Source organism: Alligator mississippiensis, chromosome 10, assembly GCF_030867095.1.
Source record: "Alligator mississippiensis isolate rAllMis1 chromosome 10, rAllMis1, whole genome shotgun sequence".
Classification (NCBI taxonomy): Eukaryota; Metazoa; Chordata; order Crocodylia; family Alligatoridae; genus Alligator; species Alligator mississippiensis.
Genome location: NC_081833.1, coordinates 77,455,331 through 77,482,150, shown reverse-complemented (window position 1 = coordinate 77,482,150; position 26,820 = coordinate 77,455,331). Strand labels below are relative to the sequence as shown.

The 26,820-nt window shown below is 57.2% G+C and overlaps 1 protein-coding gene across 2 annotated transcripts in view; it reads right to left on the bottom strand.

The window, feature by feature from the left end:
* PMFBP1 (polyamine modulated factor 1 binding protein 1) overlaps positions 1 to 26,820 on the bottom strand; it is a 145,772-nt gene that overhangs the window by 25,589 nt on the left and 93,363 nt on the right. For both annotated transcript variants that reach the window (XM_059714012.1, XM_059714013.1), the window contains 7 exons: positions 26,252 to 26,384; positions 15,413 to 15,559; positions 8,495 to 8,572; positions 7,601 to 7,684; positions 6,979 to 7,125; positions 4,769 to 4,852; positions 2,227 to 2,430 (listed from right to left, as the gene is read on the bottom strand). In XM_059714012.1, the coding sequence (XP_059569995.1) occupies positions 2,227 to 2,430; positions 4,769 to 4,852; positions 6,979 to 7,125; positions 7,601 to 7,684; positions 8,495 to 8,572; positions 15,413 to 15,559; positions 26,252 to 26,384 (877 nt within the window). The remainder of the gene's footprint in view (positions 1 to 2,226; positions 2,431 to 4,768; positions 4,853 to 6,978; positions 7,126 to 7,600; positions 7,685 to 8,494; positions 8,573 to 15,412; positions 15,560 to 26,251; positions 26,385 to 26,820) is intronic.

Below are 26,820 nucleotides of genomic sequence, written 5' to 3'. Positions count from 1 at the left end.
TGCGTGCAGGAGTCAGCACGCAGCTCCTTGGCTGGGAACTGAACCAGGAGTCCTGACAGCAGATCTGCACTTGCATCTTGGCCTGGGCTCGCCTTATCTCTGTGGCCAGGGGCAGAGCCACACGGCTTGCTCCGGAGCCCCAGGCACAAGCAGCACATGTTGCGCAGATGTGCCGCCTCCCCACGCCAGCCCACCGAGGCTGCTCGCGTGTTTATGCTGTCAGTAGCATCTCTGCTCCTTGCTGGGTTTCAGCACATCCTGAGGCCGATGCCCAGACTCTCATGTGCCTTATTATTAGAGAGCTGGGAGCACCAGAAGCCGCCACCACCACGCCACGCCACGCCACGCCACGCCACGCCACGCCACGCCACGCACAGCTCCCCATGGCCAGGAAGGTGGAGGAAGAGTGCTGTAAGAAGTCCACTAAGGACCCTGGGGAAAGCAGCACTGTGGTATTACGGTGTGGGGACGAGGATGTCACAGCCAGCCCAGGGGCCAATGGTGGTGTGTCAGAAAGCCAGTAACAGCAGAGTCGGGACAGGCACTGGAAACAAAACAGTGTCCCCATGCTGGGCCCAGGAGAGCAACCCCTCAGGTTTGGGCACATGTTCCCTCCTGGGGAGACCCAGCCCTGCAGTCCCAGGTGCAGGCCCCTCTTCTGCAGCGCTACCGCTGTGCAGGTCTGCTGCTCAGACAGAAGCATTCACACGTTCCTGCGCTGGCTGGTGCATCTCCCGGGCCCTGACCAACGTGAGCAGCACTTCAAGCCACAGGGCCAAGCAAGAAGCGATTCTACTGCTCCAGAACATGGGGCCTCCTGCCAACCGACCACAGCCACGTCTGCTTTACAGCCCTGTGTCAGAGGCTCAAATTCATTTGGCTGCAGGCTACGATGTGTGGGGCAATCCACCTGCTACCTTCGCGGGGCTGACTTGCAGCCATATGGGCCTAGCATGACCCAAGCATGTGGCGTAGCAGGGAAATCATCCTCCACAGACCCAGACAAGTCAAAGAAAAGGAGAAAGGCAGTGAGCAGGGTTCAGAGGAGGCCACTCGCATGATCGGGGGGCAGCAGGGCAGGCCCCACAAGTGGAGGCGATGGGACCTGAACCTGTTCAGCCTCCACAGGAGAAGGCTGACGGGAGATCTGCTGGCCATCTACAAACTGGCCAAGGGGCACCAGCAGGCACTGGGGAAAGTCCCTGTTCCCCCGAGCACTACTGGGAGTAACAAGGAACAACGGCCATAAGTTGATTGAGAGTAGGTTCAGGCTAGACATCAGGAGGCTCTACTTCACTGTCAGGGCGGCTAGGATCTGGAACCAACTTCCAAGGGAAGTGGTGCTGGCTCCTACCCTGGGGGTCTTCAAAAGGAGGCTGGATAATCACCTGGCCGGGGTCGTTTGACCCCAGCACTCTTTCCTGCCATGGCAGGGGGTCGGATTTGATGATCTGCTCAGGTCCCTTCCTACCCTACCTACTATAAAACTATGAGCAGTGGCAGGCTGCTATGGTCTTTCAAGAGCATTCATGAGGCCAGTGAGATACTTGGGTGCCAGCAGTGGGAAAGCAGGAACTTGCTGCCCCTGCCTGTAAGTTTGCAAGGCATTGCAAGGGACCAGACAGGCCCAGCCTTGTGGGGAGAGGCCCTTCAGGAAGCAAAGGCATGGGGCTGCTTCCTGCATGGAAAGAAGCAGCAACTGAAGAAGTGCAGCCGGTCCTGGGGTGCAGGCTGGAAGTCAGGAGCTCTGGGCATCAATGAGGGCTCGGCGTCTCATACGAGCCCCTGGACCCCGCCTTCTGGAGTTGAAATGGGGGTCAAGTTCCTCTCCTTCCCCTACTGACACGGACACAGGCACAGAGTACAAGGACTGGGGAGCGATGCAGTGGCAGTGACACGAGGACTGCTGGAGGAGGAAAACCCCTGACTGCGCCCGACTGGAACCTGCTAAGCCCGGCTGCCCGTGGCAGTCCCCTTGGTGCGTCACTGGGCCAGGGCAGGCACATAGGCAAAGCTGTGAGGGGGAAGCCAGACCTCTCCCTCTGGATCAGTGAGTTTGTGGGTCATGGGCACCAGAAAGGATGAGCGGGCCCACCTCCTTGTGAGCAAGAAGAGCCATCTGGCTGACGCTGCAGAGTGTGCTTGTGGCCCCGCTGGGGGAGTGCTGTGAGACTGGTGCTTGCCAGTTGGGCCCGCAAGCTCGGGAGGGTGCTGCATGCTTCTTACCAGCCGGCTGGCATCCTGCAGCTCTGTCTGCAGCCTGTGCATTGCGGCCTCTTTCTTCCGCAGCTCATCCTGCAGCCCGGCCGCTCTTTGCCGCAGCAACGCCTGCTCTGCCGCCTGCTCCTCCCGCTCGCACACTGCTGCCTCACGGGAGAGGCACTCCCTGGCACGCTCACTGCTCCTCAGGCTGGCCACCCAATCCTCCACCTGGCGGGAAACACACGGCTCACTGCAGGGAACTGCAGCTCACCCAGCCGAGCCCAGCCACCCCTGCCTATGTGACGCTGTCCACAATGCAGTGCTGCATGCTGTGCATGCGGTGGCAGTGGCTACACCAAGGTCTGTGGCACCCCCCGTCCGACTGCGCAGCCTCCATGGCTGTGAGCGCAGCAAAGCAAAGCAGAGACAGCCTGTGGACACCAAAGCCCCAACTAACCACTCTCACCACTGTGGCATGGGCAGTGGGCACCGTGGGGGGGGACAGGTCGTGTGTTATTTCCCTTCCAATGCAAACTGCAGCCTATCATGGAGCAATTGCCTGAGGCACAGGAAGGGACATGGGAGTCATAAGGCGGTCAGCATACCTGGGCTCCTGGACCCTGGGGAACTGTACCGGCCACTCCAGTGCCTGGCTGCCACGGGCTCCAGGGCACGACGGATGGCTAGGGCTGCAGCCTGATGGGAGCCACACCCAGGCACAGCTCCTGGGAGCAGAAGTCCCCCCACTCCCTCTCCATCAGGAGCTGGAAACTCAGTCCTCTCTGGGTAGCACCCGTGCGGAACAGCCATCCATTTCCCCTGCCTGGAGGGAGAGTCCCTGGAAGCCCCAGCTCCGGTGATTTATCCGGGTCACAGTGAGGACAGGTGGCTAACTGAGGTTAACAGCTTTCTCAGCTCCATTTCAGAGAGACATTAGCATGGGGGCCACATTCACACAGATGTGCCATGCAGCGAGCTGCTGGCTGGGAGAGCTCACCATCAGGCAGGAGGGACCCATCTGACAGGCAGGGCTGAGCAGCCAGCCCTCCTGTAAAGGGCAGGCCCATAACTCATGTTCCTGGTGCTAAATTATGCTGACAGGGCTCCACAGCAGATGCCCTGCAGCAGCCTCCAGGGACTGCTGGTCCCCAGAGCTTATGAATGCTACAGATATGGAGGTGCTGCTCTTCCAGGCTCCCTCACTGTCTCCCTTTTCTCTCCAAGTCTCCTACCCTTCAAATTCCCATTCTCTGTTCCTCATTCCCTGCCTCTCAGCAAGAAAACCACTGAAAAAAACAAGAAGTATCACAAGTCATGATGAAATCTCATGATCTGACAGAGTAGTAGTAGTAACACTGAAAGGGGGCCTGGTACGACAGAGAAGAGGATGCATCTGGGATTCAGAATGACCTTAATAAACAGGCAGAATGGTCCTGGGTTAAATGAATGAGATCTGGTGAGGACAAGTGCAAAGTCCTGCATGCTTTGGATGGAACGATCACGGCGCAAGTACAAAGTGGGGAACAACTGGAGAGGCTGACGAACTGCACACGAAGTCCCTGGGGTCACAGCCGACCACAGACTCAGCAGGACTCAAGAGACTGTTCTTGTTGCAAAAAAGCAATAGTATAGTGGGCTGCATCAACTGAGCATCACCTGAAAGCCAAGGAAAACAATTCTGCTCTATTCAGCACTGAGGCCTCCCCTGGAAAACTGTGTTGTGTTTTGGGCTCTGCACTTCAAGAACTGTGGAAAAATTAGAAAGACTTCAGCAGAGTGTGACAAAAATCAGCGGCCTAGAAAACATGACCTACAGGAAAAGCCTGGAAGAGCTGGGGATGCTGAGACGTGGGAGAAGGCTCAGAAGAACCTCAAGACGGACGGTAAACCTGTGATAGAGCGAGGCCCCAGGAGCTCGATTTATGTAGCTTAGGGTCAAGGCAGGACTGGCTGACAGTGCATGAAACTCTACGCGGGGACAGACACTCAGGAGCAGAGGACTCACCTGCTTGGCAGATAAAAGATCTACAAGGACCTGACCAGGGGCGGCAGAAATGAGACAAATGCAGTAAAGAAAAGGCGCACATGTGAACTGCAAGGGGAATTCACCATGCAGATCACATACGCAGGCCTGTGCTGGTGCTGCGCTGGGAAACATTTGAATCCAGACAGGATGCTCTTCTAGAAGACCTGTTCCAGCTCAGTCAGGACTCAGTCCAGGGCAGTCCTACGGCTGGCCTTCTGTGGGAGGTCTGATGAGAGGATCTCTGGTTTTATCGCCCCTGAATCCACGTACCGGTGATGGCCTGTCCTGTGGCTGGCCTCAGGCTGAAGCTAAGCCTCAACGCTACAATCGTTCTTTTCTCCTTTAGGTAGACTGGCACCACATCTGCTTTCTCAGTGCCTGGGTGCCCATCCAGACTTTCTGAGCGCAGCTGCCAGGAGTTGGCGAGCTGTCAGCTGGGCCCGATGGGGCAGGCACAGCTCCCCTGACCAGCCTCTCACCTGCTTTCCCATGGTATCTGCTGCTTTCCCATACCTTGTCCTAGCGCTCAAGATGCCTCACCTCCAGCAGCTGCTCTCGCTGGTGGGCTCTGAGGGCCTCGTTCTCTCCTTCCACCTGAGCCAGGCGCACATTACACTCCGCAAGCTGAGGAAAAAGGCAAACACGACGTGAGCCAATGTGACAGGTGTTCAGCTCTGCCCGAGGACTCTGAACAACACAGCACGCGTGCAAGCCTGCAGCCAGGGTGCCTCTCCTGTGTCCTGAGGGGCCTGGACCCCAAAGGCTGGGCCTTGTCTCAGGAAGGGGTGTTGCTGCCTGGTCAGCGCGTGCAAAGGCCTGCATTCGCCAGCAGACAGGTGCCAGGAGCCCTGCCTGCCTCTGCTCTGATGCCCCAGTGAAGGGGACGTCAGGGCTGGGGTCACACCAGTGCTAGCTGCAGGCATCCTTCACATGTTGGCGGCAGATGCACGAGGAAGCCAGTCCAGGCATTGCGCAGCCACAGGGGGACGTGGCCCTGGCTGGAAAGAGCCGAGGAGCAGGAGCCTTGGAGAATGTGGACGGGACAGCGCTGTCAGGCAGGAGCTCCCAGACACGGGGCCAGCGTGGTCTGGCTGGGATCGCCAGAAGGCCTGGGCTGCCGGTCACCTTTCAGCCACAGGACGTTCCACCTCCAGCTGCTCGCTCCTCTGTCCTGGTCAATTATGCAAATGGCAAAATTCAATATCCTGCCTGCCAGTTGGGAGCCTGATAATACCAGGTTCTGGGAACCGGCCCGTCGGTTGGAACCGCCGGCTGCAGGCTTCACCTGCACACAAAGGAGCCAGACTGGGCTTGCCCGCAACACGCAGGAGCCCCAAGGAGAAAGGACAAGACAGTGCAGTGACCAGGCACAACACAGATGCACGATTAGCAGCACCCTTGCGCAGAGACACCAGCAAGACACACTAGGCAAGGGAACATGTGCGCTCAGACTTGCCTCCCTTCACATGGAAGCAGACATAGACAAATGCACACAAGACCCACAACAATGGCCACCTTGTGAGCAGGTTGACTACATGCAGCTCTGCCCATATCCACAGCACACGCAGACACACACACACACAAAACAGTGAATGACTCAAAAGCAAGAGGACCAACATGCAGCGAGACTCCTCCAAGGCAACCGCAGCACTGCAGCACCAACCAGCTGTGCAAAACCCAAACCAAACCCATCCTGCGGCCGTGTGAAAGCAAAATGCATTCCCACTCTACCATGCTGCCCTTGCCCTGGACCACCTCTGCCTGGCAGAGGATTCTCCCTGGCCGGTGTGCTGGGACCTTGGGGTCTGTTTCCAGTGGTGTTTCAACCTCTGATATCCTAAGGATATTTCATGACCCGTTTGCTTAGGCTGGTGGGCATTGCTGAGTGAGGCAGGGCACAGGGTTATATATGCAGGTGCAAAAGCAGCACTGGCAGGGATTAGTGGCACCAGTAGCTGCTGTGCCAAAGAGCCTGCTTGCTGTATGGATCCAAATGAAAGCCATGGTCCAAATCCCATCGCAACTCCCGATGCCGGCAGGGACAGCACGCAGGGAGCCTGGCTGGCTGGGCGCTGGGGAGGCAGGGCTTCCCGCCCAGCCAGGCGCGCACCATCTAAGCAATCGGGCGGCTCCAGGTGGAATCTGAAACTGATGTCTGAAAACAGAGGATCTGCAGCAGGGCAGAGGCTAGAGCCACACATGAAGGAGGAGAGGCAAATCCCGGACACTGACACGGACTGTCACAGGGAGGCCCCTGGTCAAGGCTGCAGTCGGCCAGTTCAGTCCTGGTCTCCCCGGGGAGCACAGATCGATACATCTGAATGAGCCTCGTCTCCTGGCAAACACTTAGCACTGTTATCACCAATTAAGACGGCTCTGCCCCAGGATGACGCAGTCCTGCCCCATCCTCCACAGGGCTGCCCTGGTGCTCTCCCTGGGAGGGGCTCAGCAGCGGGGTGCAGGGATCAATACCCAGGACATCTGCTCGTTCACAGCGGCTACACCCGGGACCAGCAGCTAGCGAGAGAGCACACATCTGAAGCCAGCAGCGCCATGGAGCTTCCCCTTGTTTTCCGGTGCCTCACCTTCCTCGCTGGGAGCTGCCAGGCTCCACTGCCAGGTCCTGAGCCCTTCCTCATGCTACATGCTTTAAATGAATGTAGGTCCAGGCTCCTAATGCATTAAATGAAGTCCCAGCCAGGCCCACAATGCTGGCACTGGAGCTGCAGCAAAGCAGAGCCTTCCCTTACCTGCCTCTGAGACTCATCCTGTAGCCGGCGGCTGGCCTCCACATCTTGTTCGAGCTGCTGGATCTGGCTGTGCTTCTGCTCCAGTTCTGCCTGCCTCTCCCTCTGCTTGGTCTGCAGTTGATAGATCCTCTGCTCTTGAGCATCCAGCTATTGACCCGCCCAGGGAAAGAAAGAAAAAATGGAAAAAAAAATCAATTAATACTAAACGGCTTAACAAAACCCCGAATAGCACAGGCCCGATGCTGCTGGGGGTGGGGATTGTCGGGAGGAGAAACACCCCCGCCCACTGCTAAAACCTGATGTTCTGGGGACAGGAAGCCAATATGGTAGGTGTGATCTGACAGGCACGCCAGCAGCAGCACTGACACGTCCCAGGCAGGGAGGCTGCAGACGTGCCGTCTGGGGCACCTGGCCTCAGCGCTCTGTCTCGGGGAGGCTTTGCAGAGCGCGGGCAGGGCAGTACACACCAGGTTCTTTCGGTTAAGCACCACACAGCAGCAGGCTCCCTCCTGGCACAGGCTTGTGCTGCAGCACCAGGCTACTCTGCCCTGCGCGGGCAGCCCGCCCAGCACTCTCCGCTGGCACCACCTGCCTGGAGAGGACAGAGATGGGAGCCACGTACCTCGGCTGCGAGGCCATCCCCTTTGTCCTGCTGGAGCAAGAGCTGGCTCTGGAGGCTCCGGATTTTTGCATCTCGGCGTTCCAGCTGGAAAGAGTTTACATGGGGAGGGAGCAAGCAAGGATGGTGAATGTCAACCACTGAGCAATTAGCATGACAAGACTAAAGTATTGATCTGCCAAAGCTATCTGTGCTGCTGCAGCCCCAAAGGGGGAGCCGGTCCCCGGCACTAACCCGGTGTCTCAGCTACCATTGCCTTGCTGTAGCCAGGCAAGACCGTGCAGAGGGCCGCAGCACCAGTGGCTCGGTCCATGAGGGCCAGGAGAGACAGGAGACTGGGACAGGGAGGCAGCAGATGTTGCTGGCCACACCTGCTGTTGTGCATTAGCCTGGGCCCTCGAAGACCCTCTGTGATGACTGGCCGGCCCCAGCTGGGCTTGAAGCAACACCCACAGGTGACATTGAAACCCCAGCACAGCAAGCCTCCCAGCACAAGGGCACCTCACAGGAGAGGCAGACACTGGGAATCTGACCCACACCAGGACTCTGGTCTTTATACTGAGGACAAGACAGCCCTGACCAGGGCCCCATGCATAAGGCAGCAGTGGGAAGGGGAGCAGGAGGACGCAGAGTTGCCTCCAAGACTCAGAGGCTCCCTCAGGCCAGGGCAGCAGGCACCGCTTGTGTCCAGAGTAGGGGCTTCCCCTTGGCTGGGACTGCCATGGGCCTCAGTGCTGCACCCTGTGCCCTTAGCACCGTGCCCGGCTGTGGCTCACGCCAGCTCCACACCCCAAGGCGCAGCACTGGCAGCAAGGCACGCCTGCACGGGGTCTCGTTTCTAGGCCGTGTGGCTGTGATGGGGTACATGGCTCAGGTGGGGCTGCCAAGGGCCTTTACCTCTGCCTTGAGGAGCTCGCTGGCCTGGGAGCAGGAGAGCTGGCTCTCAGGACAACACGGTGCCAAGGCGCTGCTCACCTAGAAGAGGACCACAGCGGGTGTTAGCAAGGTGCTAGCCCCCCCACTCACACCAACCTCGGCCCAGGCACCTCCTGCGCTCCAGGACTCTGCTCCCCGCCCCCAGCGCACACCAGCACAGCCGCCAAGGCTGGCACCCATCATGGCCCCTGCAGCTGCTGCTGTGCTGACGAACCCCAAGTCACCTCCATGTGCCCAGTGCCCATTCAGGAAGCTGTGCGGCTTTTAGATAGGCATCTAGCTGGGGTCATCTAAACCCAGCACTCTTTCCTGCCTATGCAGGGGGTCGGACTCGATGATCTATTGAGGTCCCTTCCGACCCTAACGTCTATGAATCTATGAACCCTCGGCAGGGGCTGGCTTCCATCATCTCCCTGCAGCTGATGCGTCACTAACATTAGGACTCGCTGACACTGCATCATGGAAGCCACAGCACTGCTGCTAGCACAGCTGTGGGCCATGCCAAGGATATGCTTGCTACAACTGGCCTGGGTAGAAGGATGTTGAGGCAGAGGAGGGTCCTGAGGAGGGCCTAGTGCTGCTACCTGCCTGAGGGCCTCACAGGCCAGGAAGGGCCCACTGTGCTGGTGCTGTGCAGACTCATGGTGACGAGTGTGTACCTTCTCCACTTGGCCCCTCAGCCCCCTTGCACTGCACGGCATCACGGGCAGTCTGCCTGGAGAGCCCACGAGGAGCAGGCTCCACCTGCCTGACACCTGCACTGCCCCTCCCCAGGTAGCATCATCCTCTGGGCTCCAGAGGTTCTTGTCTCACTCCTGTGCCAGGGGCAGGCAGGTCTTATAAGCAGACCAGCCTGGCAGCTCACCTTTCCCCTGTCCTCCACCAGGCTCAGCACCCCCCGAGCCAGCAGGAGAGCTTGGCTGAAGCCGGCTGCACCCCACGACCGGCACCTGGCCAGCTGGCCAGCACACGGGAGCCAAGGCGTGTGCAATTACTGCTCTGCCACCAGCTGATGGAATCCAGCGAGAATACTAATATTAATTAAAAGCTAATTGATTAGTAAAACATATTTACTGAAGACTGTCACCCAGCTGTCAACATCCAATAAATACATTAATAATTAATTTATATATAATTAACATAAATTACTAACATCTAAATTAAATCTGTGTTGGAAACTGTGTTGCGATCACAACATGTGGCTCCTTCCAAGCCCTGTCACATGTGTGCAGCCCATGTCGGCTGTGGAGGGAACTGCTTTAGGCTGAGGGAGCAGCCTGTGCACAACTTGGGTCATGCCCACGTCCAGAGCCAGCCTGCAGCACGGGCACATGGGCAGCCCAATGGCGACCCAGGCACCCTTGTGCCAAGTGCCAGTGATGGAAATGGCCTCTGCAAGTGCTTTGAGCACCCATGGACTTGAGCGATGCAATGATGTTGTTATTGGCCGGGAGCCCTGGGACTGGCAGGGCCTGGAGATGCAAGGGCTGCCCCTTCTGTCCGACCGAGGTCAGCACGTTCAAGGTAACTGCTGGGAACATCCTGCAAACCGCTTGCCTGGGAGGTTGGGATTTCCAGTCTTCCCTGCCCCAGAGACCGACCCCATTATTAGAAGGTTTCATGGGCGATTCCCTGCCCATACGCAGGAGGGAAGCAGCAGCTCAACCCTGGGGCTGGCTGCCCCGCTCCAGCAGGGGCCCTGAGCAGCCGAGCTCCGGGGCACTGGCACAGCTGACACGCAACTGGCCTGTGGGACTCGCCACTCCACCGTGTCCTCAGCCCCGCAGCCGCCTGGGTGCACGACAGGACAGCCGCGGCACCCTGTCATGGAACCATGCAGGATGCAGCGTGGCACGGTGCTCTGGGGACAAGGGTGCAAAGCACCTTCCCATTCAGCACATGCTACCCTGACATCTGCCCTTGGGGGAGGTCCCGGGCATAGGTGAGCACAAGTCGCCACATCCCAGGCCCTTGCCCTCTCAACTGATTGGGCTGTGTCCAAGTGCGTCTCCAGGCTGGGTCAGGGGCATGACTGCAGCCTGAACAGGAGGGAGGCAACTGCTCCTCAGGGTGGGCAGGGTGCAACTAGGGGACCAGCGCAGGAGGGGAGACCTGGCAAACCAGAAGGGACCCCCAGCGAGGAGCAGCCCAGGACCTGGCCTGAACCTTGCCTAGTTAGACGGGCTGCCAGAGGCTGGGGCCAGCTCAGCATTGTCCTGCCAGGGGACAGAAGGGCTGGGGGAGATGCCACATACCTGCTTGGTACTTGCAACAACAGAGCAGCAACCTCTCCCCTGAAAACAGGGGAATGAGCCATCACAGCAGCTGTTTGTGCCCAAAGGAACAGACACAGGGAGCCACAGGGCAGGGCTGCAGCACCTCTGAGGCTCATGGCATAATCAGACAAAGGACTCTGTCCTGCTAAGGGCAGCCCCACGATCTGAAAGCTCCTCACCCTCCTGCCAGGCTGGGTCCCCTGCTCCCCCTCCCCATGCAGATGCAGATGCAGGCAGCCATTTGCTTGCGGCTGGAAAGAGGGTGACACGTTCCGGGCGAGTGTCCCCCACCCCTCCTCTCGTTTAAGTGGAATCAATTGTGCCATTTCTGCTTTGCTTTTCAAAAGCAATTACTTTCACGTCATCTCTACAGGCATTTGCAGGGAGCAAGCGAGGCTTGATTATCCATCCCCCACCCTGTCCCGTGGCTTCAGCAACAGTGGCGAGGTATTAAATTAAATGAGGTGTCTATAGAGCAGCGATGGTTTGGGTCAGAGACGCTCTGGAACGCTGTGCGCTGCTCTGCGCCCGCGTATGTAAATGGATGTATTAAAACCACTGATGTCAACCTGCAACACTCGTCTCCTCTGCTCTCGGGTGATCAAAGCTGATTGCCGAGGCAATTACTGCAAAGGAAAAGAGAATCAGGGCCTCCTGCTCATCCCTCAGCAGCCGGAGTTTAATTGCTTGGTGTAGCTGAAGCAGCGGCTCCTGCTTCCCTGTGCATGGGTGCACCCGGGCACGCTTGCACACACAGTGGATAATTTTGGGAAGGGGCAGTGAGAAGGGCCCTGAACAGGGGAAGACCCCAACATGGACAGTACCAGCGCATTACAGTGACTCAAACTGCTGCCGTAGGCCAGTGCTAGACAGTGCTGTGGCACCTGGGCTGCCACTAGATCCCTGTCGGGGGTGCTAGGTGTGCAAACATGATTCACAAAGATAAACCCACAGGTTTCGAACAGGAATCGAGTGCTGAAAGCCTTCTGACCTGCCGCGGCCCAAGTTCTCCATGACACAAGACTTGCTCTGTTGTTGTTTTTAGTCAGCAGTAGAGTGAAAGCTCCGAGCTGGCATTTTCTGAGGGGGCCGAGTCTAACCAGGGGGCCCTTAGGCTGAAGATGCGGAGGACTACTGGCCAAGACTGATGGTGCTGGGGACAGCTCCGGGCCGCGGCCTGGCTGCCCCTCTCAGTGCCTCACCCTCTCCCAAACGGGAGCAGTGAAATCCCCGTCACTGCGGCCAAATTCAGAGCAGCGTGTTCTCCCGCTCCGTATCCTGCAGGTGCTGCATGGGCTTCACACCCATCTCTGCGCAGCGACAGTCCTCCGTCCCCCTGCGCTCCCTTCCCCTGTGGTTTAAGCAGCAGGAAGGGCTGGGGACAAGGCTCTGCTCCCCAGGGGATGCCCCACACACAAGGCAAACCCAGCCCTTTTTTATCACCTCCTTCTGGTCTCTACATGCACACCCTGCCTGCGGGGGCTCACACTGCATCCCCCAAGCAAGCAAGTGAGCTGAGCTGAGCTGAGATGCCATGAGGACAGGCCCTGCTCCATCTGGTGAAAGTAGAAGACGTACCTTGGGTACAGATACGGGGCAAAGCATGCAGCCCCCAGAGCTGTGGGAGCAAGGGCAGCCTAGGGACTGTGCACAGTATCCTGCCAATGCCTCTGGAAATCACAAGCCAAGCCCCAAAGACGCCGAGCGTGACAGGATGAAACACACTGGAGCCCCTCCATTTCCCTCCTGGGTTCTGAGCCTTTCCAAGGCACCTTTTCAAGCTTTTCTCCACGGCCTGGCAAGCTAAAGCCGACTGGCGGCACGTGAAGGCTGGCAGTGATGCAGCTGCGGGACATGCAGCATGTATCGCGAGAGCCCACCCTCCCTGCAGCATGGGGTGGGCCTTGCCAGTGGCTTGCCCTGGCTCTGCATGGATCCGAATTTCATCCCAAGGGTGTGATGTGTTGTACAAGCTGCCTGCCTCTCCGTGGCTCGCTGGGAGCGCTCAGAGCCCCTCCCCCAGCCGCACGCTGCTGTGCTGGTTTCATTCAATTCAACACTTGAGGGAACTGCAGATGAAATGTCTCTGAATCTAAATTGCCAGCGATAGATCTCACAGCCTATTCTGCTCTCCCCCCGCCGGCTCCCCTCAGACAGGACTCTCGCGCCCGCTGCCTCTGCCTCGCTCGGGGTCTGTGGCACAAAGGAAACAACAGAACAAGCAGCCCCGTGGTTTGCCCCACCTGCCCAGGTAGCGTGGAGGGGCCCGAGCGAGCGCGTGGGGTGTCCACATGGGGTAGGCACTGGCCTGGGGAGGTGGCAGTAGGAGGCTGCAGACCCTGGCGAAGGAGAGGAGGGCCCTGGCTGCACACAGCTGCATGCAGCAAGCCCCCCTCGCTGGGCAGGGCATGAACAAGGCTGAGCACAGCCTGCCCTCCACTGCCTCCCAGCTCACTGGGGAGCTGACGGACTCCGAGTCCCACCCCACGTACCAGCTGGGGGTAGGGGACGTGCCACGCTGGCCACTGGGACCTTTGAACTCCACCTGCCTCAACCCAGTTCTCCCCTCTGCCCACATCTTCTTGCCCCCATCAGATCCTCCCTTGGGGAGGCCTCGGGATGTGCCTGTGGTCCAAAGCACGTGGCAGTTTCTGAGAGTGGAAGGGGGGCTGTGAACCAGCGCTCTCCCAACACCATTCCCAAGAGTACGACAGGGGCTGCGGGCTGCAGGGGCAAGCAGCACAGTGCGACTGCCCCCCACATCCCTCTGCCTGCCTGCCCCAGGCCCCGTGCATGGCCTTGGCAGTGGGGAGACAGAGGCAAGGACCTTCGAATGGCAGCTCGTTCTGTTGGAGCAGTCTCTGCTGGACCTTTGATTAAACCTCCTAATTTCTACCCAAGCCTCTCTCTTTCCGCAGGGCAAGTTCTTGACCTGTGTGCACCGAAAAGTGGTCAAAAGGAGAATAACAAGGGGAGGGGAGGGGAAGGGCAGCGGCTGGAGACAGACGCACAGGAGCTAGCAGGCGGGAGAGCTGCTGTGCAGATCCCTGCAGCAGCCGCCCTGCCACTCGCCTGCCCCCAAGCCCGGTCTCGTCACAGGGCCTGGGCTGTGCAGGCCTGCCCGCTGCCCATCTCCAGGCCGCTCAGGCCTTTTAGACAGCAGCCGTGGCTCAGCTCCTCAGCACCAGAGTGGGGATCAGGCTGGCCAAGCGAGTGCCGGTGGCCTTGTGCAAGCCTGACACCTGTGCTGTGACATCAGCTCACCTGTGCGGGTCATGCCGGCATGGTCACAGTGACCTCTGACACCAGGAGTGGGCACTGCAGAGGGCCCAGGGGCCCCAGAGGGGCAGGATGATGGGGAGCCATGCTTGGGTGCCCACATGGTGCTGTGCAGGGACACTGGACCCATGGTCAGGACAGCATCTTCCCGTGTCCTTCAAATACACAAATGCAGCAAGCAGGCTGGACTCCTCACCTGGCCCTATGATTTCACTCACATCAATGGGCTTTTCCCTGACCTACACCACACACCGGGCAGACTGCACGCAATGGGTCACGAGAAGGTTAATGCCACCCCAAGGAGCAGAAATCCCCTCCCCAGCAGGGAGATGCCAAAATCTGAGGATAGGGCCTGAACCCTCTGGCCTCACGGGCAGTGACCAGCCCCCCAGGCTGCAGGAAGGTTTCTCCCAGAGACGAGGCATGCACGTGGCTCCTCTGTTATCTGCCCGGCGTGCATAGGGGAGGCAGCTGCCAGACAGGGCCCTACACATTTCCTCAGAAGAACACCTGTCTGTGGGAGTCTGGCACCCAGTGGCACGGGACCAGGGGCCCTGCTGAGGATGGCTGCCCAGGCAGGCCCTATATGGAGCCAGGGATTTGCACCTGAGTGCACAGGGAGAGACTGACTGCCACCTCTGAATGGCTTGGCCTCAGCAAAGGTGCAGCATGCTCTGGCGGAGTGACAGGGATGGCATGCCACATGAACCATGCCTGGCACAGCCCGCGGGCGCTAGCAGCAGCCTGGCTTGTGGGGGCCAAGCTTCATGCTGGAAGACAGGAACTGCAAGTCCCTGCTCCCCACGTCACAGACCACGGCCTTCCACCAGCATTACTTAGCCATGTGCTCCACCCTGCCAGGCAGCCAGACATCCTCACTGCCAGGGATCAGAGGCCCAGCCAGGTCTGAGTGACACGCGCCAGGTCATGCAGTCACCGTTGACAATGTCAACCAGAGTCGCCCTCCTGAAGAGATTCTCTGCCATGGGCACCTCAGATACGAGCAGCTGCATGCCAGCCTCCTGCCGCTCACAGTGCCTGCCAGGGGCAAGCCACGCAGCCAACAGCCCCAGCTGGCACAGGCTGCTGGCAAGCATGGTGCAAGCGGTCCAGGGAAGGGCGCACCTCTGGACATGGAGCTGCTGGCTGCAGAGAAGGAAGGGGTAAGCTGCAGTCCCTGCAACTCCTGGTATTCCACTTCCATGACCGGCTCCATGGAGCGGAGACAGAAGCCCAGCAGAAGCAGTGACAGCAACAGCCACGGAACGGAGGGAGCACGCAAGGGGCTGCACTACAGCTCACATGAGCCGCGGAGGGCACTTACCATCTGCTGCAGGGACTGGATCTTGGTCTCCAACAGGTGCTTCTCTTGCATTTCGCTTGCTGCCTCCAAGTCCTTCAGGGAAATTTCCTGGTGAAGGCCCGTGATGATCTGCTGCAGCTCCTGGATCTTGGCTTCTTTCTCCAGAACCTATGAGAGAGAAAGGCGAGGTGTAATGCCCTGGAGCAGGAGGGGCTGGCAGGCAAGTGCAGAGTGCAGCTTTATCCACAGCAGGGTCCTTGCGCACTGCAGTGCTACGATGAGAGCTGTCCCCCAGGATCTAAGCTTCGTCGGAACGATGCCGCCAGCCCCACAACTCTCGGAAAACTTGACAAGGGCACATCAAGAATAAGCTGCTGCAAAATCATCTCTGGAGCTTACAGACAACCTGAAGCAGGCAGCTGCAAGGTGTGGCCTGCCCCATTCAACTCCACAGGGGTTACTCCAGGATATTATCACAAATCAGCAGTGCTGATAATTCAGAGCTGATGCTCACAGAGATACCCAACAAATGTGTTAGCTCCATGACCCTAAAACGTCAAGCATGAAGGGGCATTAGCTCAAATCGTAGAGAGGGGAATTAGCTCAAATGGTAGCGTGCTTGCTTAGCATGTGAGAGGTAGTGGGATCGATTCCCGCATTCTCCAGATTGTTTTGGGGGTCGGACTCAATGATCTATTGAGGTCCCTTCCAACCCGAACATCTACGAAGCTCTCAGCTTCCAGCTGCCCACCACTGGCAGCTTCTGCAACAGTCCCCCATGCCATGAGTGCACCCTATTCAGTACAGACTGCTCGTTGCCAGCTAGACAGGGTAGCAGGATAAATCGTTCTGTCTCCTCTCTCCAAACCCTGGCTTTGCAGCATGTCTGGCACTTCAGTGAGTTGGGCTCTGGCAGCCAGGGGAGAAGCAGGGGAGAACTGCCCCACCAGAAAATGCCCTTAGCCACGGGGGGAAGGTGGTGGTGCAGCACCGGGCAGCCCCCAGCAGCGGATACAGCCAATGCCATTCCTTGGAGAACATCCACAGCTCCAACGCAGCCAGACCCTGCCCTGCCACACGTTTCTGGCATGAGAGCTTCACGCGCCCGGGACATGTGGCCAAGCAAGCGCTAACATCAGGGCTTGCAGGAAAGGGAGAAGTGGATGCATGAGCACAGCTGAGCCCGCCACCGAAACAGCGCCCTTATAGCCAACGAGAAGCAAAGCTGCAGCTCGCAGTTCTTGCCAATTCTTCCTGAACAACTGGAGATGCAGCTAAGACTGAACTGTGTCCTGTTGTGGACCCCCCACTAGAGAAAGGATGTGGTCACATTGGAGAGAGTCCAGCGGAGGGCAATGAAAACGTTTGGGGGGCTGGGGCACAGGACTTGAGGAGAGGCTGAGGGAACTGGGTGTATTTAGAGAAGAGAAGACCGAGGGGGATTGAATAGCAGCCTTCACCTCCCCGCAGGGGGGCTGCAAAGAGGATGGAGCTGGGCTGGTCTCAGTGGGGGCAGATGACAGGACAAGGAGCAATGGGCTCAAGTTGCAGCAAGGGAATTTGAGGTTAGGTATTAGGAAAAACTCTCACGAGGAGGGTAGTAAAGCGCTGGAACAGGTTACTCAGAGAGGTGGTGGGATCTCCATCCTTGGAGGTTTTGAAGACCTGGATAGACAAAGCCTTGGCTGGGATGACGTAGTTGGAGCTGGTCCTGCTTTGAGCAGGGGGCCGGACTAGATGTGACCTCCTGAGGTCCCTTCAGCCCTCATTTTCTATGATACATGATCGGACTTGGGCCAAGCTTCAGCGATGGTCTCTGCTCCCATGCTACCCCTACTTCCGGCCTGCACAGATTGCGCCTTGCCTGCTCACACCTGTGCGGAAGGCTGCCGTCACGATCAGCTTACCAGGCCTGTGCTGTTACCATGTGCACCCCTCCCTCCCTCCCTCCCTCATCTTTCAAGGCTCTCCGTGGCCCATGCCTACCGCATCTGTCGTCTCTCCTCCAACACTGAAATCGAGTCCTGCCCCATCTGGCCTGACGCCATCTCCTTGTTTCCTGTACTCCCTCTCCACATCCACCTGTCCTGTCATCTTAGATCAGAAGTGCTTTGGGGCAGAGACGGTGCTTACTGGATGTGGTCCTGGCCCATGATGGTGACTCCTGGGTGCTGTGGGTGATAAGCCACCCAATCTTCTCTTTAGCAGAACAAGGGGAGCGGGACACCTCAGTGCCATTCAGGAAGGACAGAAACACTCAGAAACAATGCATGCTTGTGAAGCCTGTGCAGATTACACCGTGTCCCCTCTCCCGTCACTGCAAACAGACTCTGCACGCACAAGCCAGACTGACCCTGGTGAGGTGCAATGAAAACTGAACCCATCCCTGAAAAGCAGAGGCTGTCCTGGCCACAAGCACGGGAGGAAGGCAGCCCAGCTCGGGCTGTGCTTGTCATGTTCACAGATGGCCCAGACAGTTGTGATGCGCACAAATTGCACCTCTGCTGCACAGCCAGGCAGCCATGATCCTGTCTGCTCCATTGACTCGCCGTGTGACCGCGGGCAAATCGTTCTATAACCATGTGCCTCAATCACCCAGCTGAAAAATTGGGTAACAAGCAGGAACTCCACTGAAGAACCTCAAAGAAAATTGTTACTGCATCTATCTTGAGATTTCCTGGGGAAATCGGCTCCCGTCTCCTCTCTCAGGAAGGATTTCAGACTCGGGTGTGGGAGCCAGTGCAGAGAGGATCTGACGCACTCCTGTAAAGGGTTGATTATGTTTCCTTGAAAGAGGGAAGCAGATGGCAGGAAACAACAGGTGCTGGATGTGGCGTTTGGGGGCTGATACCAGTGGGGTCAAGGCTTGCTCTGGGGAACTGGGATCTCCCCATACCACTGGACAAGGAAGCAGATGGCACGTATGTATACCCACTGCAGGCACGGGCGTCTTCCCCAGCCTGCGCTCCACATGCAAGGCAGAGTCTGAGCTCTGCCTCTGCCAGTGCTTCCGCTCCCACCAGCGACCCCAAATGCAGCGCAGCTTTTCCTCAGACCGCTGGCACCGATTCCCAGAAAGCCCTGTCCCGTGCCCCACGCTGAGGGGTGTGGGGGGCTGCCACACCTGGCTGCCAGTCTGCTGTGCCCTGCTTGGAAGCCTGACCATTTCCCAGAGGAAGGATTCATTACCTCGAGGCTTGCATGCTGCGGAGACCCTGTGACCACAGTAACAGAAACCTAGCCGCACGGCCACAGGCTGCAAGCGCGGCCGCGCTGTCGGGAGCCGGGCAGAGCTGCACTGGGGCCAGGGGGTTGTCTTGCCAGTCAGGCATCAGAGCCCGAGCAGGGCCGGCGTGGTGGGGAGCACACCTCGCTGCACCTGAGAGCACGGCTGTGCTGCAAGCCCCAAGGCTGTCAGTCTCCAGGCAGCGGCGGTGGTGGCACAGGCCTCGTGTCTGACACATAAAGGCCTGCCTTGCGCCAGACTGCTCCTGGGAGGGGTTGTAGGCGGCTGAGCCCTGTCCCAGCACTCGGGCTGTGTGCTGGCTTGAAAGAACCAGCAGCGAGGGCATGGCTCCGAGGCACAGCCAGCGCCCCCAGACCCTCGCCAGTCGCCACTGATGGGAGGCTTGGCGGGGAGAGCAGAAACTATCATGCAGATAAAGCGAGAAGGGAGGAGGAAAACCTGAACCTCGCTCTGCAAATGCAACCGCTTTGTCAAAATAAGAGTCATGGCGAAACTCTCCTGCCACACACCTCCCCATTCTGGGAACTGTTCAAGCAGAGACCGTTCCTATTAGCTGCCAAGTCTGCGCGCAGGAGGGAGAGACTCTGGCATAATATCTGCACAACAGCAGCTCCATGCAAACACCATCCCTGTAATGGGAAATATTAATGATGTAAAGCAGCAAGGTCACACGATGTGTCCAGGCAGCCCTTGGAAAGGCACAGTCTCTGCAGATATTACAGAGGAGAGCTCAGAATTGCTCTTGGTTCATTAGGCTTTGCCTGAGGGTTTTTCTTCCACTATTAACTACAAACAAGGTTCAGGTTCTTGTTACTCAGTTCCGTGCACACAATGCAAAAAGGTGAAGGGCAAGGTTTGCAAAGAGCCATTTGTAAATATGCTAAGATGATTCAGACGTGCTTTTAGAATCCATCAGACGCTCTGCGCAGCACATCACCATCACCCTCGACAGGAGCGCAGAAAAGCTGTATTGATACGGCCACGTTTCTTCAGCAAGGAACTGTATACCCACAAGGGTAGAGAGTCTGCCCATAAATATACACGCCGCACAGCGCCGCACAGCGCAATTCCCTTCCCCCTAGGCACTGACACGATGCTTCCCCACAGCCGGCCTCCTTCTCCCAGCTTTATGACCCCAATGAGATGAGCTCTCACTGTTTTCTTCCTCGTTACATTTTGATATTTCAAAGCATGGCCCGCTTCTCACTCCCATCTCCCTGCTCCACATTATTAATGAATTGGAAAGCAGACATCATTAGTTTTTGGAGACCATTTCTTTTAAAATTTACAGAACCCTTCATCTGAATCCCCAGAGCCAGTCTGCTGTTCTCATCTTAGAATCTTATTAGCATCATATCTTCTGTATCCTGCCATGCAAACTGCATTGCTATGCACTTTCTAGCACTTGACCCTTTTGCGGACGGAATTAATTTCCTCTTTGAAGATACAGCGGCATGCTGTTGTGCTTGTTAAAGAAAGAAAACTCAAGCAAGAAGATGGGGAAGGCAGAGAAGAATATTCTCAGTTCAGCGCTGGCCACTGAAGGATTTTGTACAGGCAAGCTGAGAGAAAGGTTGGTCAGGAGAAAGAACAGGTTGATGACTCTTTATTACCAAAAGCGTGTTGCAAAAGAGCATGTGGATAAACCGCCTGACAATACTCGCTGGGAATTTTCATTTTCACTTCCACGGCGTGTTTCTTGTTGGCAGCGGTCTCTTCGCCTGCGTCCCTCCACCTGCTTTCTGTGTATAACAGGTCCTGGGACTTCTGGCTGTACAATTAATGCGAACGCTACAAAGAACCGGGGCTCGCATTCTGCTCAGCGCAACCACAACAGCAGCAAAAATACGTGCTGCAGCTGAAAAAAATCTCCCCTACAATTATATTCTATTATAAAAAATCTCCCCTACAATTATATTCTATTGAAAAGCCCCAAATATGGCAACATCACTAAAAGGCTTCCCACCTCAAAAAGCAAAACATTTCTATGAGAGGCGTAAACTGGAGAACTTAAAACGTTTCTCGGTCAGTTGGGAAGAAGTAAGTCTAGTCCTGCATCCTGCTCTGCGTGGAAAGCTCTTGTACCTCAGAGGGTCGGTACCACTTTGGGTCTCTAGTGTAGTTTTAGCAGCCGCCCCACTCGGACGTCACTGACTCAGGGAACGACTTCCCCATCCTCCGGGACTGAACAGAAAGGAATTTAAAAGTTCAGGTTTATAACAATTTGCTGCAAGACTACAGAGGCTAGGGGCAGGACAGCTGAGCAAGGGCTAACCCTCAATCCACAGGGCTGCTAGCCTGGGACGGGGTTTCAGAGCGGGACAGGGCAGCCCAGGTGAGGGAAGCAGGATGTCCAAACCTTGCACCACTAGGGAAGCTGTTCACATTGGTGGCGACAGAGCCGATACCTTGGGAGGGCCCTTCGAGGGCCTATGTGGATAGCACGGCAAGGGGATTCAGATCGGCTGGGCCCACTGCCACATCAGACATGCCAGCAGCACCGACCCTGCCAGTGCTCCCAGAGGACCCAACGAACACCCCCTGGCACTCGGAAATGGCACGGCGGTGGGCCGCTTGGGGCACCGGCAGCCCTTGGTGATAACAGGGCTAAAGCCTTCAGGAAGCCTGCCTTGCATAAGCTGTAAGAAGAGAAGAACAAACTTGAGGGACCAGTACACAGGGAGCTCCTTCACACAGCGTCCCAGCCCTGGACACCTCCGCGCTGCTCCAGCTCTGCCAGGCCCACGTCATCGTGTCTGGGCAGACGCACACTGCTTGGGGCTGCAGAACAGGCAAAGGCTGGCTGCCACCTCCCGGGACCTCCACCGGCCTCGACCATGGCTCTGGCCAGTTGATTTGTGGCAGAGAGGGAGCCTAGCTGCTGCTCCGGCCCAGGCCCCCCGTGGTCTGCAGACTCGTATGCATTCTGCAGGAATTCAGGGGAAGGCACCGCGCTCGCAGTATCGACACCGCTGTCCCGGGGATACCAACGGACTGAGCTGCGAGTCTGTTCACACCTCTTCCACTACTGCCTCCAAAACTGCTGAGCAAGAGAAGACTGCCGCTGCTCCGACCCCGCTTTCTCTTTGTCTACTGTGCACTGCCAGCAAACTGGGGGGACGCTCGCTTGGGGCTCATCAGATCAGCAGGCAGCATTCAAGAGGTACAGCACACGTGCCAGACACAAACTGGCAGAGAGCTTATGAGTAGCACAATGAATGATCTATAGCAAGAGCCATGGGCAAGAGCTCGCCATTAGTCTGGGGCCGGGTAATGCACTCTTCAAGTACATTACTCACCAATCCATCAGGCAACTGCTATGGAACCGAGAGATTCCAGCACTTTTAAATCTGTAACGTGATGGCTGCCAGCCCGCACTACATGCCCTAGGTTACAAGGGCACGGGGGAAGACAATTCATTTTGTGTCATCGCCAGTATTTCTTCTCCTCCTTCTTCTGTGTGTACTTAAGAAATGGGCCTTCTATTATCTGCAGATTAATAGCCGAGAGAATGCTCTGGTGTCTCGATTAACATTAACTATTGAGAAAGGCTTTCAAGGAATGCCTGGCCGGCGCAATCTTCATTAGTTGGAGTGAGCAGGAAACACTCATGGAAACACATGTGATTCCTTCATTTCCAAAAAGTGCTGCGTACAACAGGACGATGCTGAGAGAGTGCTCAGGTTAGAGCCAGGCTCAGGAACTAGGAAAGGCAAGAGCGAGCGGCTACTGTGACTGCAAGCAGATCCATCACCGGTGTGCGCTGGGGTCCAGTTTTTAATTACACAACACACTGTCCCCAGAGGACTCCTGACTCATTCAGCACACAGGATGCATAAGCCAGTCAATATCCCTTTTTATCCGCGCCAGTCAGTGTGTGGCCCCAGGTCTCTTTTACTGCGCAACCCTCAAATCCTGCACTGAGCACAGCAGTTCATTTACTCATGTGAGTCCTCTGGCATTTGTCAGTGCACTACCCAAGTGCCCCTTTGCAAGGAACGGGGGCATTGCCCCTGTTTTACAGTGGGCAACAAGGACGAGAGATCAAGGTGCAGAAAGCACTGCTATGTTCAGGGGCCTGACCAGTGCTGTCTAGGGCCAGGCTTTTCATGGGTCCTAAACAGAAACAGGCTCCAGCTGCAGCTGTGAGGGCTGAGCACTCCTGCAGACACGGCCCCAGGTGCTGCCAGCTGCATACTCGGAAGAGGGGAACGTGTGAGCAGTGGCCACCTGCAGAAGGCCTGTGACAAGAGACTTGCCCAGTGACCTACGTGACACTGATCCCTGCAGGCAAGGCCGTCAGCCCTAGGCAGGCCCACCCTACCACTCCAGTCTACAATAGCTGATTCAGGATGGATCTCTGTGAACCTGGGCCAGGGCAGCACTCAACACCCCCACCCCTGGCACCATGGCTTGCCCCCTCCATGGCTTCCAATGTCAAGGCCAGGGCCCTGCAGAGAGCCACCTGCTTCATGACACAACCCCAGAGCAAGACCCACCTGTGCACTGATGGGGGCAGGATCCTGTGGAAAAAACGCTTTGATGATGCCTCCGTCGGCTGTGCTGTATCGTGCACGTGTGCCCAAGAGGGCAGAGCTGGGACCGCTCAGGCATTATGCACTTTCCACAAAGCAAGCCAACATGTCGCCACCCCATGCAGCTTTCCCACGCATTGTGTCAGCAAGTCAGATGTTTCAGACCGACTGCACAGGCCCCACCAGTAGGAGCAAGGGCAGCAACCAGCAGCAGTGGCTGGTCTGCAGAGGAACTGCCTGCTGCCAGGGGCCAGAGGCACCCTCAGCCAGGGGCTGAGCTGTTGGCTGACCACGAGGGAAAGCTGGTAGTCAGCAATCCTGGGTCCTGTGGGAAGTGTGTAGAAGCGGTGTCAGACCCCCCTGCCCCTACTGCTCGCAGCCAGTGCCCTCTGCATTTTACCTAGGGTCTGCCTCAGTGCAACCTGGGCAGAAAACGAGAGCCAGCGAGGAACCTGCAAACGGAGGAGGGAGAGGAGAGGGACAGGAAACCATGGAGATGCCATGAGGAAGGAGAGGCCCGGGCAGACAAAGGGGTGCAGGGAAGCGCATGTAGGCAGTGGAGGTGAGATTGAGGCCATAACTGAAGTGATCACCTGAAACCATTTTAAACCACTTTAAAAGCAATCTCACTGGACTTAGGTAGACATACTTATTGCAGGCTACGCGTGACTGACACGTCTGTTAAATCAGAGCAAAAGCGTCGCACAAAGTCCGTGTACAAAGTGAGGGCATCGCACAAGTTTCTGCAGTTTTGCTTATTTGGTTTCAAGATGCATCTTCAGCTAAGGCAGCTTAACATAGCATAAACCAGGCAAGGACCCCGCAGCCCCTGCTATCAGCCCCTGCGCACCTGGATGGAGACACGACCCCCCCACCCGCATTGCATCTGTACCCTGTTAGCACCTTTCCGGCTCATCTACCTCATCTAAAAGCTGCATCACTGTCTCCATTTACAGCGGCGGCAGTCTCACTGGGGAGAGGCTGCACACCAGAGGTGCGACTAGGCAACCCATCAATCCAGTGCAAGAGATGGCAGCAGCCAGGGGCTCCAGAGACGAAGCAATCGCAGGCTGCAGGGCTAACCGTGCTTCTGCTGCCTCCATGGGCCTGTGAACAACTCCAGTCACTTGAGCAAGCGGACTTTATTCACTTTCTTCTGCTTCCTGCCTCCAGGCTGCTGGCCTCGGAGATGGCTAGCATGCGCTGCCATCACAAGAGCTCCACATGGCAGCAAATCCCCGTCACTGTCATCCCTAGGAGAGTCCCAGCATTGTTCCTTTTCTCTTTGCACCCAGTGGTTGTTCGGAGCGCCCAGTGTCAACCTCGTGTCCATGCACCGTGCTTTGGTGCACACGGGGCTCCTGCACTGCAAGACATCTAATGCGAACAGCAAATTGAGCAGCGTGCCTTTCCTCGGAGGTGGCTGGTCTGATCAGCAGTGCTCTTCCTGGGTCTGGAGGGAACAGCAGCTGGCTGCAGTGCCCGAGGAGCAGCTCTTGCTCTTGCTCGGCAAGCACTCTGCCTCACGCAGTTCCCACCGCTCCAGGGAACGGCGGTCTTCTCTCCCACACTCCCAGGTGCACAATGCTGCACCGCCCAAGTGCTGAAGGAGCTTGGTACCATCGAGCAAATGGCAACATTTCTCGTCTAGGGAATCCAAGGGACGAGGCTGCTCTCTCCCTGCATTGCTGTCATATGAGGCTGACAAGATGTTTGGAATGACCTCTGCCCACACGTGTGGCTTTCACTTTTGCGTGATGGCAACACAGGGCAGGGTCTCAGTGGGCTGTAGAGAGTGGCTTTCCCACAGAGAGCTATGGCAAGGAGGCGGCGGCCTGGTTTTCCTGGGAAGCAAGTATTATTGCAGCTTGGTTACACTGTCATGAAATAAGGGAGGTGAGCTCAGCACAGTAGCTGGTGCCAAGCGCAGAGCCCAGGGCAAGCAGCAGAGGCCTTGCACAGAAGATGACACTTCAGAACAAAGGATCACCAACACAAGCACGTGCAGACGCACGCTCAAGGTGCATTTCTATGTTTGATAGAGGGCAAGCGTGGATGTACCAGACCTGGGTGGGGGATGCTCAGGAAGGGAACACGTGGATGGACGTGGAGTGTCATGATCAAGCACTGGCGGCCCAGAGCCAAGGGGAGAGCAGGGTCTGGGACAGAAGAGCAGTCAGAAAAGTGGGCCAAGGAGCCTCACCTCAGTCAAGGAGCTGGGGTGAGGCTGGGCAGGAACATGAAGAAAGGCTAGGTCATGGCAGGATCACTCACGGTCAGAGGAAGACATGATGGGCAGATTACAGAATCACAGACAAGTAGGGCTGGAAAGGGCCCCTTGCTTGAGGCAGGATCACCCCTATCCAAACCTTTTTTTCTTTCTGGGGACAACCCTCACACACAACGACCAGGCACAAGGTCTGAAACACCCAGAACAGCCATTAACCTGCCACAGGTAAAGCAGGGAGATGAGGCCAGTCACATACTGCCACTGCAAGGACAGGTCATTGGTTAAAATACACTCAAGAGATCCAGGGAAGAGGACCATGCCGCCTGCCTGAGAGGAAGGGGACCCCCTCCCTCCCTTGCACGACAATCTAATCAGGGGTGAGATTCCTTCCTGAGCCCGCGTGTGACGATCAGTCTGACACCGAGTGGAGGAGCACGCCCCCCCAGCCAGGGATCCGAGGGATTTTAAGTCCCAGCAGGAGCACTGGCACACCCCAACCAAGGTCCCCAGCCTTGGCTGCAGCTCCACCCAGTGCTTCTTAGGAAGGCAAAAACCCAGACACCTATAGGACCATGGAGGGAAAAAGTTCTTTCTTTGCCCTGCACAGCAGCAGCAAAGCCCAGCAGCCTGGGGACAATCCTTCCCAGCATCAGTGATGACGAGGAGACGCCACCCGCGTTTTCTTGAGTGGCCAGAAAGTCTGGCTGAAGTGGGAGCCTGTAGAGCCCTGCACTCAAGTTCACAGCCAGACCTTTTGGCCACCCCAGCAGTCCAGCGGTCAGAAATGCTGCATGGCTCTCAGTAGTACAAAGCCAAGACAGGCGACCTGCGAGCACGGTGGAACCTACCTCAGCTCTGGCCTCCTCCTGGCTGCGAGCCGCCTCCCTCCGCTGGACACTTAACTGATGGATGAGCTGCCCTTTGGAGGCCACCTGAGCTCCCAGGTCCTCTTGCTCCATCCCTCGCCCTGATGAAGAGTTGCTGAAACAACATACGCAACACACTAGTGAACAAAGGCCCTGGCAGAAGGAAGAGCTGAGAAAAGGTGGCAATCAGAGATGTGCCAGGGCCAGGGACCCGGCGGTCGCAGGGCCTCCTCAGCAAGCAAGCCTGGAAAGAAAGGGCTTGCCCAGCTCGTGGTAACCGAGGAGGCATCCTTCCCAGGACTCCAGGCTCGCACAGGATTCAGCTGACAAAACACAATTCAAAGCTGGTCACGATCCCTTCTGGCCCCTGAACAGCCTGTGAATGCCAACCCTGTGATGCCTGAGCAGACACCGCTCACATCTCCAGAGTCCCCACTTCTGGTCTGCAACCCCCTGCGCCAGTCTCTCCTGACAGAAGCTGGTCCCGCAGCCCTCTGCTTTACAATGTGCAGCTGCTTGCAGCAGCGGGGTCAGGAAAAGCCCCATCTGGG